The 17,730-nt window shown below is 32.1% G+C and overlaps 1 protein-coding gene across 1 annotated transcript; it reads left to right on the top strand.

Annotated features, from left to right (window-relative positions):
- The first annotated feature begins 15,453 nt into the window (after nt 1–15,453).
- On the top strand, nt 15,454–16,152 carry LOC107896876 (signaling peptide TAXIMIN 1). Its single transcript, XM_016822174.2, has 2 exons — nt 15,454–15,698; nt 15,816–16,152. Exons 1-2 carry the CDS (start codon nt 15,592–15,594, stop codon nt 15,937–15,939), a joined length of 231 nt encoding a protein of 76 aa, XP_016677663.1. The 5' UTR covers nt 15,454–15,591; the 3' UTR covers nt 15,940–16,152.
- The last annotated feature ends 1,578 nt before the right edge of the window (nt 16,153–17,730 follow it).

Genomic DNA, 17,730 nt, shown 5'->3' with positions numbered 1-17,730 from the left:
TCGGATTTTGCTAGCCTTGGTTGCGCAATATGATCTTGAACTAGTTCAGCTCGATGTGAAGACCGCATTTTTACACGGTGATTTGGAAGAGGAAATCTATATGACTCAGCCAGATGGATTCAAGGTTGCTGATAAAGAAAATTGGGTTTGCAAACTGACAAAGTCGCTTTATGGATTGAAACAATCTCCAAGGCAGTGGTACAAGCGATTTGATCAGTTCATGAAAGGGCAAAGGTATACAAGAAGTAAATTTGATCATTGCGTGTATTTTCAGAAGCTACAAGAAGGATTTTTCGTATACTTGCTCTTATATGTTGATGATATGTTGATAGCATCTAAGAGTAAAGTTGAAATTGAGAGATTGAAGACTCAACTCAACCTTGAGTTTGAGATGAAAGATCTAGGTGAAGCTAAGAAGATCCTTGGCATGGAAATATGTAGGGATAGAGCTCATGGCAGAGTTAGTTTATCTCAGAAGCAATATTTAAAGAAGATACTACAGAAGTTTGGCATGAACGAGCAGACTAAAGCTGTAAGTACCCCGTTGGCTTCTCATTTCAAGCTTTCTGCACAACTATCTCCTTCGACAAATACGGAACAAGAATACATGTTACAAGTTCCGTATTCTAATGCAGTAGGTAGCTTGATGTATGCAATGGTGTGTACAAGACCCGACATTTCACAGGTAGTTAGTATAGTGAGTAGGTATATGCATAATCCTGGAAAAGGACATTGGCAAGCTGTGAAATGGATTCTACGGTATATTCATAAGACCATGGATATTGGATTACTGTTCAAGCCGAATACTACACTTGGTAAAGGTGTTGCTGGGTACGTTGATTCTGATTATGCCGGTGATTTGGACAAACGAAGATCAACCACTGGTTATGTGTTTACTCTTGCTGGAGGACCAATAAGTTGGAAGTTTACACTGCAGTCTACAGTTGCATTGTCAACCACAGAAGCTGAATACATGGCTGTAATAGAGGCTGTAAAGGAAGCTATTTGGTTACAAGGTATGGTTAAAACCTTGGGATTGGTCCAGGAGCATATTAATGTGTATTGTGATAGTCAAAGTGCTATTCATTTAGCAAAGAATCAAGTCTATCATGCACGTACAAAGCATATCGATGTACGTTTCCACTTTGTGCGGGAAATTATTGATGAGGGGAAAATTCACCTTCAGAAGATTAAGACTGCAGATAATCCCGCAGATATGATGACCAAGGTGGTAACAACAATCAAGTTCGAACATTGTTTGAACTTGATCAATATTCTGCATGTTTAACAGTTGAAGAAGGCACTATCAAGTGTTGTTGACAAAGGTAGAGAGAATTGTGTGAAGATAAGATTACTCGAATCAAATCTTCAAGGTGGAGATTATTGGGAATTATCCATATTTATGGAAAATCAAAGATATGGGTATCAAATAATAGAAAGTCAAAGATATGGGTATCAAATATTGGAAAGTCAAAGATATGGGTATCGAGATATTGGCATAATAAAATCTGAATATTTGCAATATATGGTCCCTAATTGTAAAGTGACTTTGCAAGTTGATCCCTGAACCTCAACTATAAATAGGCATAACCATCTCTCATTCTGTATCTCAAACTTGCCATTCTCTACTTAAGGCATTGTTTTCTCTCTCTCTCTTTGTAAATTCTCACTTGTATTTTGGAGTGAAATATATTTGGTAGTGCCCGAGGACGTAGGCAAAATTTACTGAACCTCGTTAAATTCTTGTGTTCTTTATTGTATTATTCTGCATGAATTGTGTGTGTGATTGTAGTGATTTATTGTGCTATTAAATTACGATTGAGGGATATTCTGGCTAGGAAAGACCTGGTACTTAACCGATCTTTGCGATCCACCTCTCTTTCCTGGGAATTGAACTTAGTGTGATTTTTTAGTACAATAATTTTACTCTTTTACACGCTTCCGCACAACATGAATAAATCTCTTCTTACCAATTGCCAGCAACCTTTGAAAAAACACATATTAAAACCATCTACCCTCAGTGTTTTGGACTCGTTACAGCTCCATATCGCTTCTTTAATCTCCTCCATAGTGAAAGCAACTCAAGTCTCGTTGCATCTTCCTCTAATAGCTTCTTAAATTTCAATTCAATATGCACTTCTCAGTTTCTAGATGGGCTACTAAAATAATTACTGAAGTAATCAAACATTTTTTTTTTACTTTAACAACTTTGGTTTTTTGCACCAAGAAGACCCGAGTCTTAGGTCAGGCACCATCTTCTTATTCGATATAAATTTTTACTGCTTTATAAAAAAAACAGAGTTGGAATCGCCTTATTTTAACCAGGTTATTCGTGATTTTTTACGCCAAATCAATTCACGAAATTTAATAGCTCCCCACAGGTCCATATTCGACTGACTTAGCTCTTCCATTTTCGTGCCATTCAAATCTCTTTGATCGTCGATTTCATCCAATTCCTTTTTTTTTCAATCAACTCAATTTTTTTATCCACATCACAACCATATTTTTCATTCCATTTTTTAAAAGCCAACTTTAATCTCTTCAGCTTACCCGACATCTACATGTTAGACTTTCCCATCTTTCCCCATACTTTATTAATAAGAATCGAACAATCCTTTTTGGTAAGCTACACATTAAAGAACTTGAATAGATGCGGCCCCCAATTAACTAATTCATTCGATAACAATATCGAAATATGATCAAGAACTGATCTATTAAATCCCTGCTGAGTAAAATCATTAAAACGAATCAACCATTATTCTTCCAATAAAAACCAATCCAATCTACTCCTCTTATTATTTAGTCTGAACCAAGTGAACCTTTTCCTCGTTAAAGGTAAATCCACCAATTTGCTGTCATCGATGAAGCTATTGAACTCCCTTGAACCATTCACGAAACCCATGCATCTACTCCTTTCACTCTTGTTTCTTACTACGTTAAACTCACCACCAATGATCCATACACTAGCAAACGAGTTCTTTAAGGCTAGAAGATCCCCCCATAATGATTTTTTATCTGAGACTATTAGGGGCATATACATTAATCAAGGTTGCTTCCATAACTTCAACTATCCAATTACCTTTCACCACTACGAATCTTTCAAAAATGAGATAATTATCCACTTAAAAACTACATTTATCCCAAATCATAATGACACCTCTAGAATGCCCATCAATGGTCGAAAATATATAGTCAAGTTGTCGAAAATCTATAGTCAAGTTTTTCGTCAAACCAAGCTTTCTTAAATATGTCGATAGTAACATAATTTATCTTTGTTTCCTGAATGAAGCACATATCCACCTTAGCCTTGCATATAACTCTTCTAACATAGGATTTTTTAACATTCGAAGCCATACCACTGATGTTCCAAGACATAATCCTCATAATAAAGACATCTCTCCAACACTCAACACAGAGAAAATACCACTAAACGGTGAAAGAAAAACCAAAAACTACACGAAATCAAACCTACTCGGATCTATCCAACCCCCAAACTTCCCTTTTATCCTCTTTCTATTCATTTTCGAAACAGAGGAGTTTGTCAAATTTTGAGAGATACACTATGGGTGAATTAATCTTAAAGGTAGTGTTCTACATGCTTTAAGCATTATTTCAAATTTTTATACCTTGATCCATTCTTTTTACATCAATTAGATCCTTTAAGGATACTCTTCTAGTTGTATGTAGGGAAGGGTGTTCATGGGTTTTTTGGGTATTAAAGTTGAATGTAGAGATCCAATGGATCATACATGGTAGATAAAAACATTAAACGTTCAGCGTAGTTGTCTAAATACATAAAAAATAAAAATATATTTGGTCAGTGGTTGGCAAAGTAATACACAGAGAAGTTTCAAACAAAATCTAACATTTTTATTATCTCACTACAACAAGATGCAAAAAGGGTTTTCTAGTTCATGTTTCTATTTGGAAATGTGGTAGGGCTAAGAATATGACAATTAAGTTTGTTTTTGGACACCATGGTTAACAATATGGTAAGATTTATGAGTGCCTAAGGGATTTGTAGCACACCAATCTTGTTAAAAGGACAATAAATTGTTTAAGAGGATGCATATTTGTCTAGAGGAATGTAAGGAAGGGTTCAAAGCCAGATGTAATCCCATTATCAACCTTGATGGTTGTTTCTTGAAGAGTTACTGTAACGCCCTGAATTTTGGGCCTAGAAGTTTTGGGTTACTAAGCTTAGGGACAGCAAGGAGGTCACACACATGAGTTAAGTTGTGTAATTTAGTGTCAAGAATAGGGCTGTTGGTTTGGTGGATAAGTGGAGTGATATTATGTTGGAGGCCATGGGTTCGAATCTTGTGTGTGTATGTTGGAACATTTCATTTTGTCTGGCTTTAAGTTAATATTTTTATCATTTTATTTTATTAAATATTTATTTTAAAATTATTTTCTATTTCAATTTTTGATTCTTTTGTTTTTGGTATTCACGTTTCTCGTTTCCTCTGGCTCTGCTGCTTCTTCATATTTTCTTTTTGCTTTTGATAATAATACTCAAAGGAACTGAATTCGGCTTTTTGGCTTCGGGATTTTCGTTTCTCTGTCTTTGCCTCCAATCACTCAACAGGTGTGGGATTTGAACTGTAACTACGCTATTTCTTTTTGTCTATTTAATTTGCGAACTCTTTGTTTGGCTTTTCTTGACTGTAGGCTAACCCGTTGGTTTTGGGTTTTTAGTCGATGAAAGAGATATGAATCATTGCTTTTTGATATGTGTTGATAGCGCAAAGATTAGGGATGGTTTCAGTGGCCTAGATGATGGTTTTGGACTATTTTGAGGGTGGTTTCGTGACCTTTTCGATGACCACACGGGCGTGTGCCAAGGTATACGGCCGTATGAATTTGAGAAATTAGGGTTTCGGGTCAAATTGGATGCCACACGGCCTGGCCACACGACTGTGTGGTTGATTTGGGGATTTTTTTTTCAAAATTCACACGGTCGTGTCCCTTGGGCATACGGCCGCGTGGGTTTGGGAATTAGGGTTTTAGGGATTTGGAGTCACATGGCCTAGCCACATGACCATCTGACTGATTTGGGGATTTAGGGATCCCACACGGGTGTGTGTTTCGGAACACATGGTCTTGTCTAGTGGGCACACGAGCATGTGAGACCCTCACACGACCGTGTCTACCCTGCACTTTATTTTAGCGAAATTAGACAGTGAGTTACACAGCCTGTTCACACGGCCGTCTCCCTACTTCACACGGGCGTGTGCCTCTGTCACATGGTCATGTGCTACCCTTAACACGGGCTTTTGGACCCCCACACGGCCTGGATTGCTCCGCACGGCCGGAGCACACGGGCGTGTGGGCCTATCTCGCCAAATAATGAGTTTAGGTCAAATTTAAGTGCAATTGTGACTCTGTATGTTCCAATCCTCGACTGAGCTCTAGTGAGGGTATTTACGACACTGATCTGAGTTTGGATAATGTGTTAATTGTGATTGGTTATGTGACATGTTTGATTCTGAACCCGATTAGCTGGGTGAGTGTGCATGCAACTAGTTCTGTCTAACTGTTTGAATACGTGTCATGGATATGCGAGCTTATTTTGTAATTGCTACTGAATTCAAGTTACGAGTGTACTCAAGACTAATACTGTAACTAACTGATTGGATGTGAGTGTTTGCTTCTGAATAATTGTCTGAGACTGGTATTCAGATTGTGTACATCTGACTGCATACATACATACAAATGCAAAAACTATTTTGGGCGGATTTTTGAAGAGAAGGAAGGTTGACTGAACTGAACTGGCAGCTGATCTGTTGGTTACTGATAGCCCCTAATACCCAGAGGGTTGAGGGTGGTCCTTATACCTAGAGGGTCGTGGACTTTACTGACAACAGTATAGCAGATTACCGCACTGCACAGTACCGCATTTACGTTAGCTATGCTACGTAACATTGACTGAACTGGTAGTCTCACTGCAACCTATCAGTATAGCGGATTACCACATTGCACTGTACCACATGTATATTAGCTACGCTAGTACCACTATTTGATCTGGCAGTTTATACTGCATGTCTGTACCGCGATTTACCGCATTGCACAGTATGGCTTATAAGCTAGCTTTGCTGCGTAATATACATGATTGGCAATTTATTTGCATACTGTTAACCCCAATACCCAGAGGGTCATGGGCAGTCCCAATTACCTTAGGGTCGAGGACAATCCTGATAGCCATCGTTGCCGGGCAACCCGGGATGACATCAGTTGGAGTGCAAGGTTGGATAGGCCTTACAAAGTCCTGAGTGGAGTGAATGGTGGGGTGAGCTTAAAGCTCTTATGAGGAGTGATGGGGGATGGAAAGGTGTGTTGGCTGGATTGGTAGGTTTCTCGTAACTCAATTGCATTCATATGCATCATATTGACTGTTCGACTGAAATGTCTGATTGACTTCTATTGAAAGGAATTTGTGCCTATGAGAATTGTGTGGACTTTGACTGCGACTGTCTGATTAGATAGTTACTATGACTATTTGAGGAATTACTGCTACTATGCCTAAATTATACGAGAGACTTTGTGTGTGTTTGATTTTGGGCGAATTCGCTCAACTGTCGTCTGTCTGTAAGTATGTTCTGCTTCTGAACTGCTTTTAGTTCCCTGTTTCTGTTTCTGTAGTTTAGTTGGTTTGTTCTCACACTGAGCTCAAGTAGCTTACCCCCTCTTCTGTTTCCCCTTTTAGGTACAATTCTGGATTCTGTTGATGGGCTTAGTACACGGAGGTCTCGGACAATTTTGGAGAAAATAAACTATAAGTTTTGTTTCAGTTTTTAATTGCTATTTGGTTTAAGTTGATCTGTAAAGTTTTATAAGATGGTGGTACAATTTTTCGTTATATGTTTTATTCGTATATTTAGACTGGTAACTGTTCGGACAGAATTTTAAAACGACTATTGGTTTTTGGGTTGCTATGAAATAAATGTTCTTAAGTAATAAAGGGGTTTATTTTTTGTAAATTTTCTCTCAATCACTTCGGTGATCAATATAGCATCCCGGATTCGGTCTAAACTTCTAGGCCGAGTTTGGGGTGTTATAGTTACAATAAAAGCCCTTTACCGATTGTTTTTGCCATTAATGCAAATGATTGCATTTATCCTATAACATATACATCTGATGAAAGTGAGAACAGGCTTCGAATGATTGGGATAAAGGAGATTAAAAGCTCACATCCTTTTTCATTTATAAATAATAGACAACATGTATTATTGTTACCTTTAAAATTCTTTTTCTAATAAATTTAACTATCCTATTCACCATGCTAACGATTATTCATCTCTTATAAACAATGGCTTGTTAAAGTAGTGGTCTAGTTGTTCCCTAATGCATTTCACAAGACTTGTGTTAATCATTTATACAAAAACTTCATACCCACACTTACAAACAAAGGAAAGTCATTGAAGGATGCATTTCGAAAAGCTTCTAGAGCTACAGAGATTGAGGATGCCATGACAAAAATTATGTAACACCGCTAATTGGGATCATTATCAAATCTAGACAAGAAATATTAAATTCGATGTTAGAAGCATCTTTTGACATTTTCATTTATTTTTCTCTTATAAATTTCCTTATTTTATCATTTGTACCTTTATTATTATTCATTTGCCCCAATATTTTATTACTCACTATTTTCATTTCTTATATTCAAAATCTCTATTCATACTTCAATCACTTTAATTTCATAATTTATAAATTTTCAATTCATGTATACCACTTCAATTACTTTTTTATTATCATGCACTTGTTATTACAATTTAATTATCTTGAATTTCTTTATTCTTAATAAATAAATTCCCTTTTTTTTATCACTTTCATGATTCTATTAATTTATATTATTCTTTAAATCACTAATTTACCATTTATCTTTTAAACAAAAATATGAACTTTTAAATTCTCCTAATCACTTTATTAAAGTCATCCTGAATTAATAAATCATAAATAATTATTTCATCATCATCATTAATTTTATTTTATTTTCATAAAATACCAAAATAAGCAGATTATATTCCAACACACTTTTAAATCATTCCAACTCTCTTTTATTTTATATTATAACATATTTAACCATTATTGAACATTAAAATATCAATTCAATCATTCATAAGATATAATTCATTTAATCAATCATTTTCTTCCTTCTCTTATTTCTAAACTTTATTTTCCTTACTTAAAAATAAACGCTTCTTTTTTTTATATATTTTTCTATAATCAAAACATTTCCATGTATTTTTCTTTACTAATCAACTAGGATAATAATATACTCACGCATTTTCTTAACTTATTTTAACATTAATTAATTAAGCTAAAGGGTTAAAAAACCTTCAAAAAAATTTAATTGAGTTTTTTTATTAAAAAAGTGCACTCAATTAAACCCTCAGTGACCTAACAAAAAAATTCAATTGGCCCCTTTCATTTACAGAAAACATCAGTTGATTGGTTTGACTATTATCGTGTGGCATGGCTAACAAAAGCAACCATAAACTACCACGTGGTAGTATGCTGACATTCACATCAAAAAATAGAAATTAAAAAAAATAATAATAACAATGTGCATATAGAATGAATACAACCACTTGTCCAAATTTATTATAGATGAGTGCAAAATTAAAAAAATATATATGAAATTATAGAAATTATAGAAAAAAAATAAAATATGGTAAAAGTTAAAAAGAATTTAAAAATTATAAAAAATAACAAAAATATGCATGTAGCTGGACAAATGATTGTCCAAATTGAATCTAGATAAATAGTTGTCTAGATTCATTTTGGATGAGTTCATAACTATAAATTTTTTTTATAAATTATATAAAATCTAAAATGTGAAAAAACTCAAAAAAATATTAATGTGTTATGAATATCTTATTAAGTGGATGTCCATCGTGATAAAGATAAAGTTTTGATATATTTTAAATACTAATAGTTATTAGAATTAGATCTCTACTTCTTTTATACTTCTTATGCCTATAAATGGAGGCTCTAATGAAGCAATGTAATTCATCCCTTTGATTTATAAAGTACATTCTCTATTGCTCTTATATTTTCTTTGTTCTTTATTCTCCCTATTTCTCTTTATTTTATAACACGTTATCAGCACGATGATTCTCTATATTTTTTCAAAATCTTTTGAAGTCATCCCATAGATCAAATTCTTTTTCACCTTAAACTTTCACTCTTACAACTTTATCTTCGGGATGTTGAAAGATTCAATCTCAGAATGGATTATGGTTTTTATTCCCGATCTTTGATTTATTGTACAAGCATGGGTAAAGTCAATTTTGAATTGAAATCTCACACATGTTTACGATGGTGATTATGAAATAAAGAATCTATTAGGATGTTTATTTGTTGCATTCCCTGAAGTGAATGTAAACATAAAAAAAAGATATAATTATGGACCACTAAAAGTGGGAACATAGTAATAAATAAGAGAACAATGAGAGTTCTCAAGATAACTCTTTAAAGGATAAAGATAACTTATGTTATCAATGTGATATGAAATATTATTTGCCACATATGTGGCGTATGTCCAAATATTTTATTTCTGTTAATATTTTTTGAGGAAGGATATGAAAATGTGGTAATGAATTTTATCATTATAGATAGAAAATATTTATATTATTTGGTATTGAAACAAACAAATATTATTCTAATATTTAATACTACAAAATTAGTTGAAAGCTCCAAAAGAGCTAATATATCAATATCTAAAAAGCACAAAATTTGTGATTTAATGCATTACTTTTAAAAAGATATTTGTAATGGATCTCATATTGAGATTGTGAATGAGGAAAATATTATATTTTATATGAATAAAAAAGGGGATTGGGTTAGTAATTTATATTTATTTTATAACCTTTGCGATATTCTTTTGTCATCATACCTATTAAAGGGTTGAAAGCAAAATATTTGACTCTGAAAGATCTACTTATGAGCGATAGAATATGATAATTTTATCTAAAGCTTATTATGGTTGGATGCACTTAAAGTTGCAAGTTTTTTTAAAAACTGTGAGTATAACTCTACAATATTCAAAATACGTTCTCAATTAAAATTATGTGGTAAAATATTACTGATGGGAATTTGCAAGAGAGAAAGCTTATGTATGAAAACTCATTGGTTATGTACCTATTGTACACCTGGAAAATAAGATCCACTCTCAAATTTTGCTATTAATAGGTTTTTGGAAATTTGAAGATTTTGTCATATTCCCTAAAGCGAATATTGCATATAATTATTTGGAAATTATATTTATTGACTTGGTGACATTATAGAATTCACATTGATTTAGACATTTCTAGTAGTAGTTGTCACAATAATACTTATATGTAGATACAAATTAAAAGGAATGATAATAAAATTATCAATTTGTTACAATTTACAATTTTGTACAATTGAAACACATATTAAAGTAAATCAGAAGTTTATTAATACAAATGCATTTACTACTTAGCATGACCAGTTAGACCATTCTAAATCGTATATGATGTGAAAATTAATTGAGAATTCATATGGACATCCATTAAAGAACCATAAGATTCTTTAATTTAAAGAATTCTCATTTGTTGCTTGTTCTTAATAAAAAAAATTGGTTCTTAGAAACTTACTAGCTAAAGTTGAGATTTAATGTCTTGTATTTCTGAAATGAATATAGGTTCATTCATCCACTATGTGGATGGTTTTGATACTATATGATTTTGGTAGATACATCTATAAAATAATCACATGCGTTATCAACTCGCAACCTGTCGTTTGTGAGATTGCTTGTTTAAATGATTAATTTCAGATTATGCAACTAAAACAATTCATCTTGCTAATGTTGGTGAGTTTACATCCTAAGTTTTCAATAATTATTGCATGTTAATTGGGATAAAAGTTGAACATCCTGTAGCTGATGTTCACACACAAAATGATTTAGCTGAATTGTTTATCAAATGCCTCTAACTAATAGCTAAATCATTACTTATGAGAACAAAACTTTCCATTTCAACATGAGATTGTATTGATTTACATGTTGTACGCATCAAGCCAATAAATTATAAATACTCTCCATTACAATTTATTTTTGGTCAAGAGTCAAATATTTCCCATCTTACAATTTTTGAATGTGCGGTATATGTTCCAATTGCTCCATCAGAACACACAAATATCGTTCATAATAAGAGATTGGGAATGTATATTTATATGAGTCTCCTTATAATATTTTTGAGCTATTAATTATAGGTTTAATTATGACATGAGTTGTCAGTTTTCCCAACATTAGGGGGAGAGGATAAAAAGCTGGATTGATAAAGTACTTGAAATGAATTATCAATATCTAAGATCCTCGTACAAAGGAATGCGAACCAGAAGTTCAAAAGATGATTCATTTTACAAATCAATTGCCAGATTCATAAAATCTCACATACCAGCTGAAAATGCTCCAAAATGCTCCAATACGAATTGATGTCCTAATAGGGCAAACTGTTAGTACAAAAGAAAGTAATCCATGCCTGAAGCGTGGAAGATTGGTCAGTTTCAAAGATAAAAATCCTCGTAAAAGGAAAGGAGCAAACATTCAAGATGGTCATATAGTGGAGGCGGGGGTTACTGAAGAGACCTATGACATAACTAATTATAAAACTCAAGAAGAGATTTAGGTACCTAAAAGTGAAAATGGAAATGATGAAAATAAAGAGATCTCGATAAGTTATGTCAATACGAGAAAAATATGGAATAAAAAAAATGTAGTTGTTCGACAACAATTTTGCTTATAATATTGCTATGGAAATAATAAAAGAAAATGAGGATCTTGAGCCTAAATCTACTAAGGAATGTAAAAATAGAAAAGATTGGTCAAAATGGAAAGATGCAATTCAAGCAAAATTGAATTCACTTTCTAAACGTGAAGTTTTTGGACTTGTAGTCTAAACACCTAAAGGTGTAAAAGTCGGTAGGATATAAATGGGTATTTGTGAGAAAAAAAAATGAAATTGATGAAGTCGTAAGATATAAAGCTCGACTTGTAGCACAAGGATTTTCGCAAAGGCTTGTCATTGATTATGAAGAGACATATTCTCCTATGGTGGATGCAATCACATTTAGATATCTTATTAGTCTGGCAGTACGTGAAAAACTTGACATGCATCTAATGGATGTTGTTACATCCTATTTATATGGTACACTTGATAATGAAATTTATATGAAAATCCCTGAAGGATTTAAAATCCCAAAAAGATATAGAGTTTATTGAGAAAATTGCTTGATTAGATTAAAGGAAAGTTTTTATGGATTAAAACAATCTAGTCGTTTATGGTACAATCGTCTTAAGGAATACTTGTTAAAAGAAGGTTATAAAAATGATCCAATTTGTCCATGTGTCTATATAAAAAGCTTTGGATCAAATTTTGTGATAATTGTTGTTTATGTTGATGATATAAATATTATTAGAACTCCTGAAGAGTTTTAAAATACAGTAAATTGTTTAAAGAAAAAAATTGAGATGAATGATCTTAGAAAAACAAATTTCTGTCTTGGCTTACAAATCAAGCATTTAAACGATGGAATTCATGTTCATCAATCAACTTATACGGAAAAGATATTAAAGAAATTTTACACGGATAAAGTACACCCATAAAGTACTCCGATGATTGTATGATCGTTAGATGTGAATAAAGATCAATTTCGCCCTTGCGAAGATGGTGAAGAGTTTCTTGGCTCTGAAGTACCATATTTAAGTGCCACAGGGGCATTGATGTATCTTGCAAACAACACAAGACCTTATATAGCTTTCACTATAAACTTGTTAGCAAGATTCAGTTCTTCTCCAACACATAGACATTGGAATAGAATTTAACATGTTTAGATATCTCAAAGGGACTATTGATATGGGGTTATTTTATTCAAATGATTCGAAATCCCTATTAGTCGGCTATGCTAATGCCGAATACTTATCAAATCCATATAAAGGTAGATATCAAACAGGATATTTATTTACATGTGGGGATACTGCCATATCATGGCGTTCAATAAAGCAAACACTAGCTGCCACTTCTTCAATCATGCAGAAATAATTGCAATGCATGAGACAAGTCGAGAGTTTGTTTGGCTAAGGTTATTGACCCAACATTTCCAGAAGATATGTAATTTGCCTTTACAGGAAAAGATGTCAACTATCTTATATAAAGATAATGCAACATGTATAACTCAATCGAAGGGTGGTTACATTAAAGGTGATAGAACGAAACATATTTCACCAAAATTATTATTCACCCATGATCTTGAGAAAAGAGGTGATATAAATGTTTAACAAATTCGTTCTAGTGATAATTTAGTAGATCTTTTTACTAAGGCATTGCCAACTTCAACATTTGAAAGACTACTACAAAAGATTGGAGTGCGTCGACTGAAAGATGTAAAGTAATGTTGCCATAAGGGAGAGTCTAAAAATAAGTTGTACTCTTTTCCTTTAACCAATATTTTGTCCCATTGGGTTTTTCTGATAAAGGTTTTTAACGAGGCAGCTTGTAATAGAAGATTGTGTACTCTTTTTCCTTTATTAGGTTTTTTTATCCCATAAGATTTTTCCTAATAAGGTTTTAATGAGGCACATTATCTATCAACGAGCATCCAAAGGGAAGTGTTATGAATATCTTATTAAGTGGATGTCCATTATGATAAATATAAAGTTTTGATGTACTTTAAATTCTAATAGTTATTAAAATCAGATCTCTACTTCTTTTATACTTCTTATGCCTATAAATAAATACTCTGATAAAGCATTGTAAATCATCTATTTGATTAATAAAGTACATTCTCTATTACTCTCATATTTTCTTTGTTCTTTATTCTCCCCGTTTCTCTTTATTTTATAACATAATGTTATTAAAAATCATTTGAATTTTTATAATTATAAAACTTTTATGTCCAAATTTAGATGCATTATTGGTTTTTTTTATTTTTATTTTTTTATGATTTAGCTTAAAATTGTTTGTTATTATCTTTAAAAGTTTTATAATTTTATCTCAAATACTTAACTTAAAATTCTCAATTTCTTATTTAAATATATATAATTATTCACTATAAAAAATTGAATTAAAAGTAATTATATAAACACCTAGAATAAATAATAATTTTTTTTGAGTTTTTACACATTTGAACATATATATTTAGAATTTTTAATAATTTTTATAATTTAATTTTTTTAAAGTTTTGCACTCATCTAAAATGAATTTGACAACTGTTTGTCTAGATTTATTACATATACACATTTTATCATTTTTTAATAAAATAAAATTTTTGAATTTTATTTTTAAAATTTTTGATGACGTGACACTTCTAGCTACTTTTGTCAGCCACGTCAATACGATTAATAGTACTTATTGACTATATAAAATTAAATTAAAAGTAATTATATAAACACTAAGAATAAATATAAATTGATTTTTGAGTTTTTACACATCTACAAATTTCCACAAATATTTTTGAATTTTTTATAATTATCAATATTTTTTTATGTTACACGTTCAAAATGAATTTAAACAATTTTTTATCCAAATTCATTTCATATGTACATTTTATTATGTTTTTAATAAAATATTTTTTTATTTTTATTTTTATTTTTTTAATTGTTGTTGACATGGCATTTCTAATTAGTTTTGTTAATCACATCAATATGATTAATAGTTAAACCAATAAGCTAACAATTTCTGTTACTCAAAGAAGTTACTTAGTTTTTTTTAATCATTAACTTTTTTCTAATTTAATATGTATACTTAATATATCCAACCATACTTTAAAATTTGTATGTCTATATTATACACCATTTCTCTACTCATTTTCCAATTTTTACAAAACAGTTCCTCGAGATTCTGCAGTTTTTACAAATCAATCCCTAATATTTAAATTTTACAGTTTTTTATATTTTAGTCCCTGAATTTAGAATCTTACATTTTATACAATTTAGTCATTGAAATTTAAATATTATAGTTTTAGAGTTTAGTCCCTAACCTATGAATTTTACTGTTTTTACCAGTTATTGTTTCAACATGAATCAAAATTTCTTGTTGGGTCTGGATTGGGTTTGGGCCTGACTTGCTCTGTAATTCTCCTTATGGAAGATGTGTATGCTTTTCATTTTTATGAACAAAAAAGGTCAGAATTGGAGAAGGGGTAGGCAAAAAAGGGCAGCTAAGACTGGGATTGTCAGGGCAATTAAGGAAGATGATGATGGGCTGGGATGTATGTTTGGGTAATGGAATTAAAACAAACCTGGTTGCTTGGAATACCCATTTCCGCGGTTTATCCGGATAGATGGAAGTTGGGTGCTATGGCGCTGTTCATTTTGGTATCTGAAAAAGAAGAAAGTGATGATTTGAAAGTTTTTGTCCACCTGTCATATATATGAATAATTTAAGAGATAAGATCTATACATAACGTGTTAACTACTGTATCGCCAATAATATTTCTATCCAAAAAAGCAAAGTCAATATCACACACAAACACCTATTTCATCTTATACCATTTTCTGTGTCGCCTTTACTTACACACCGGGCCAAAAAGTAAAACATTTTGTAAAGCAAAAAAATTAAAAACATGTGTTGTGATGGAGATTGCAGGCCACTGGGCTTCCTCCTTGGCCTTCCCTTTGCTTTTCTTTCTCTCATCATCTCTATTGTTGGCGTTGTTGTTTGGATCGTGGGGTAGTCCTTTCCATTCCTCCACTTTCTTCTGCTGTTTGCGAATTGGGATCTGGGTTTTAATTTCTTCTAATTTTCTACCTCAATCAACTTATCAGCACTTGGGGTTTTTGCTTGCAGGTTGTTGTTGACACTGATCTGTCCTTGTTGTTTGAGCGTGACGGTGCTAGTAGAGATGGCGCTGGAGTTGGTCAAAGCTCCAATTCATGTCATGGAATGGTTCACTGAACAAATCCCTTGTTAATTCCACACTCACTGCTTTGTTCTGCTTTTTTTTTCTCTTTTGGGGGTACAATTTATTGGTAGCATACATGTTTTTCTGGATCTCTTGATTATATGTTCTTGATGTAGACATGGGATTTATGAGGATTCCCAATTAATATTCTTGTGGTTTGGATTTTGTTTATTGTTGATATTATTCATTGTCATTGGTTATGATAAAATAAGTTATGTCCAATATATGCTGATCAAAAGTGCATTCGTTCTGGCAATTCAAATCCTTAACCAGACCACCAGGGGGAATTCTGTAGAACCTTTTATTACTTATTCGCTGTTGATTCTTGCAAAAAAATAAAACACAAAAGGTTGAATGGTAAAACTGTTTTCTGGGAATTTGGTGTTTCCAGTTAAGTTACTTGTTTTAATGCGCTGCATTCAGGACTAAGAGTGATAATGACAACGTCAAATCCAGACGAATGTTAGTGCTCACTTCTCTGTTCCACTTATCAGTAAATGGATATAGACTAATCTGATCAAATTTTAATCCTCTTTGTTGAAAATAAACAATTTGAGTAGAAATCAATCCTCAATGTTAACTAATATAAAAATAATTAATTACAAAAATGTATCAAACAAAAATTACTTATAAAAATAGGTCGAAATCTACAATCGCCGGTACATCTAATCTCTACCACTTATTACATAATCATGTTGTGGGAAAAAAATAATTTTCAAGTGTTAAGCAAGTATAAATTTTCAAAAATAACTGTATTTTCTTGTTTACACAGCACAAATGATATAGAAGGAAAAAATATTTTTTCAATATGGGGTAACTTGATATATTGGCAACGCCAGTATTAATTTTTTTTTAAAAGGTGGCTGACAAAAAAAAATGTAAGGTGGTGTGGCCAAGTGGTCAAGCAGCACCGATTTGAATTAAAAAAGAAATTTAATGGGTGCTGATTGACACATTGGTGGTATCGATAAATTTTTTTTATTAAAAAAAGTGGCTGACAAAAAAGAAAAGAACTGATATTTTTATGGGTATCGTGTGTCAATGTGGCAGCACTAATATTCTATTTAAACCACTCTCTCACAAAAAATTCAAATTCTAGATTGTTTATGGTTTCGAACAAATAAAACAAGAGAGGAAAAAGAGTTGTTAGAAATTAAAATTTAAAATCAACAATATTTGTTTTTCATTTGAGAATTCAAGGTTTTCTTTTTTACCTCATAAATCAAATTTAGATTGATTAGGTTAGTGTGTAATTATTTTTATGGTTTTTTTAAATTTATTTTACTATTATGTATGATTATGTGACTATATATGAGATGCAAGATATATTGTTTGATAAAAAAAATTGTTACTTTAAAATAGTATGAATTGTTTTAATATGATCTAATATTTTTTTCGTTATTTATTTATTTTACAGGTTTAGTATCGAAGATGAATAATCAATTCTTCGTATACTTCCATTTCGATGGGGTAATTTTGCAAACAGCGGTTGATTTTATATTTGAGTCGCACTATCAAATAGGAATGAGATTTAACAGAAGTGTAAAGTTCGACGAAATGAAACAAAAGATTAGTGTGAAAATTACTCAATGTTATGGGAGGAGAATGCCCAGACTATTCTACAAATTCTCAATTTTTTCAAATTCGTGAAAGCATAAGGAGATGGAACTTGTAGAGGATGATGATGTGAAGACTATGATTGCGCTGTATTGCTTGCCTAGGAACATTGAACCAATTGAGTTGTTCATCGAGTTAGCATATGTTTAGCCCGTTCAAAATGTCACTCCATTAAATCAACAA

The sequence above is a fragment of the Gossypium hirsutum genome, chromosome A10 (assembly GCF_007990345.1).
Source record: "Gossypium hirsutum isolate 1008001.06 chromosome A10, Gossypium_hirsutum_v2.1, whole genome shotgun sequence".
Taxonomy (NCBI): domain Eukaryota; kingdom Viridiplantae; phylum Streptophyta; class Magnoliopsida; order Malvales; family Malvaceae; genus Gossypium; species Gossypium hirsutum.
Note: the sequence above shows the minus strand (reverse complement) of the source record. Positions and strands in the feature narration are given on the sequence as shown.

Excerpts from the sequence above, each read along its gene's own strand:
- LOC107896876 (XM_016822174.2), top strand. The coding sequence starts at position 15,592 with ATGTGTTGTGATGGAGATTGCAGGCCACTGGGCTTCCTCCTTGGCCTT. Across the intron at positions 15,699-15,815 it reads GTTGTTGTTTGGATCGTGGG|GTTGTTGTTGACACTGATCT; the intron begins GTAGTCCTTTCC and ends TTTTGCTTGCAG.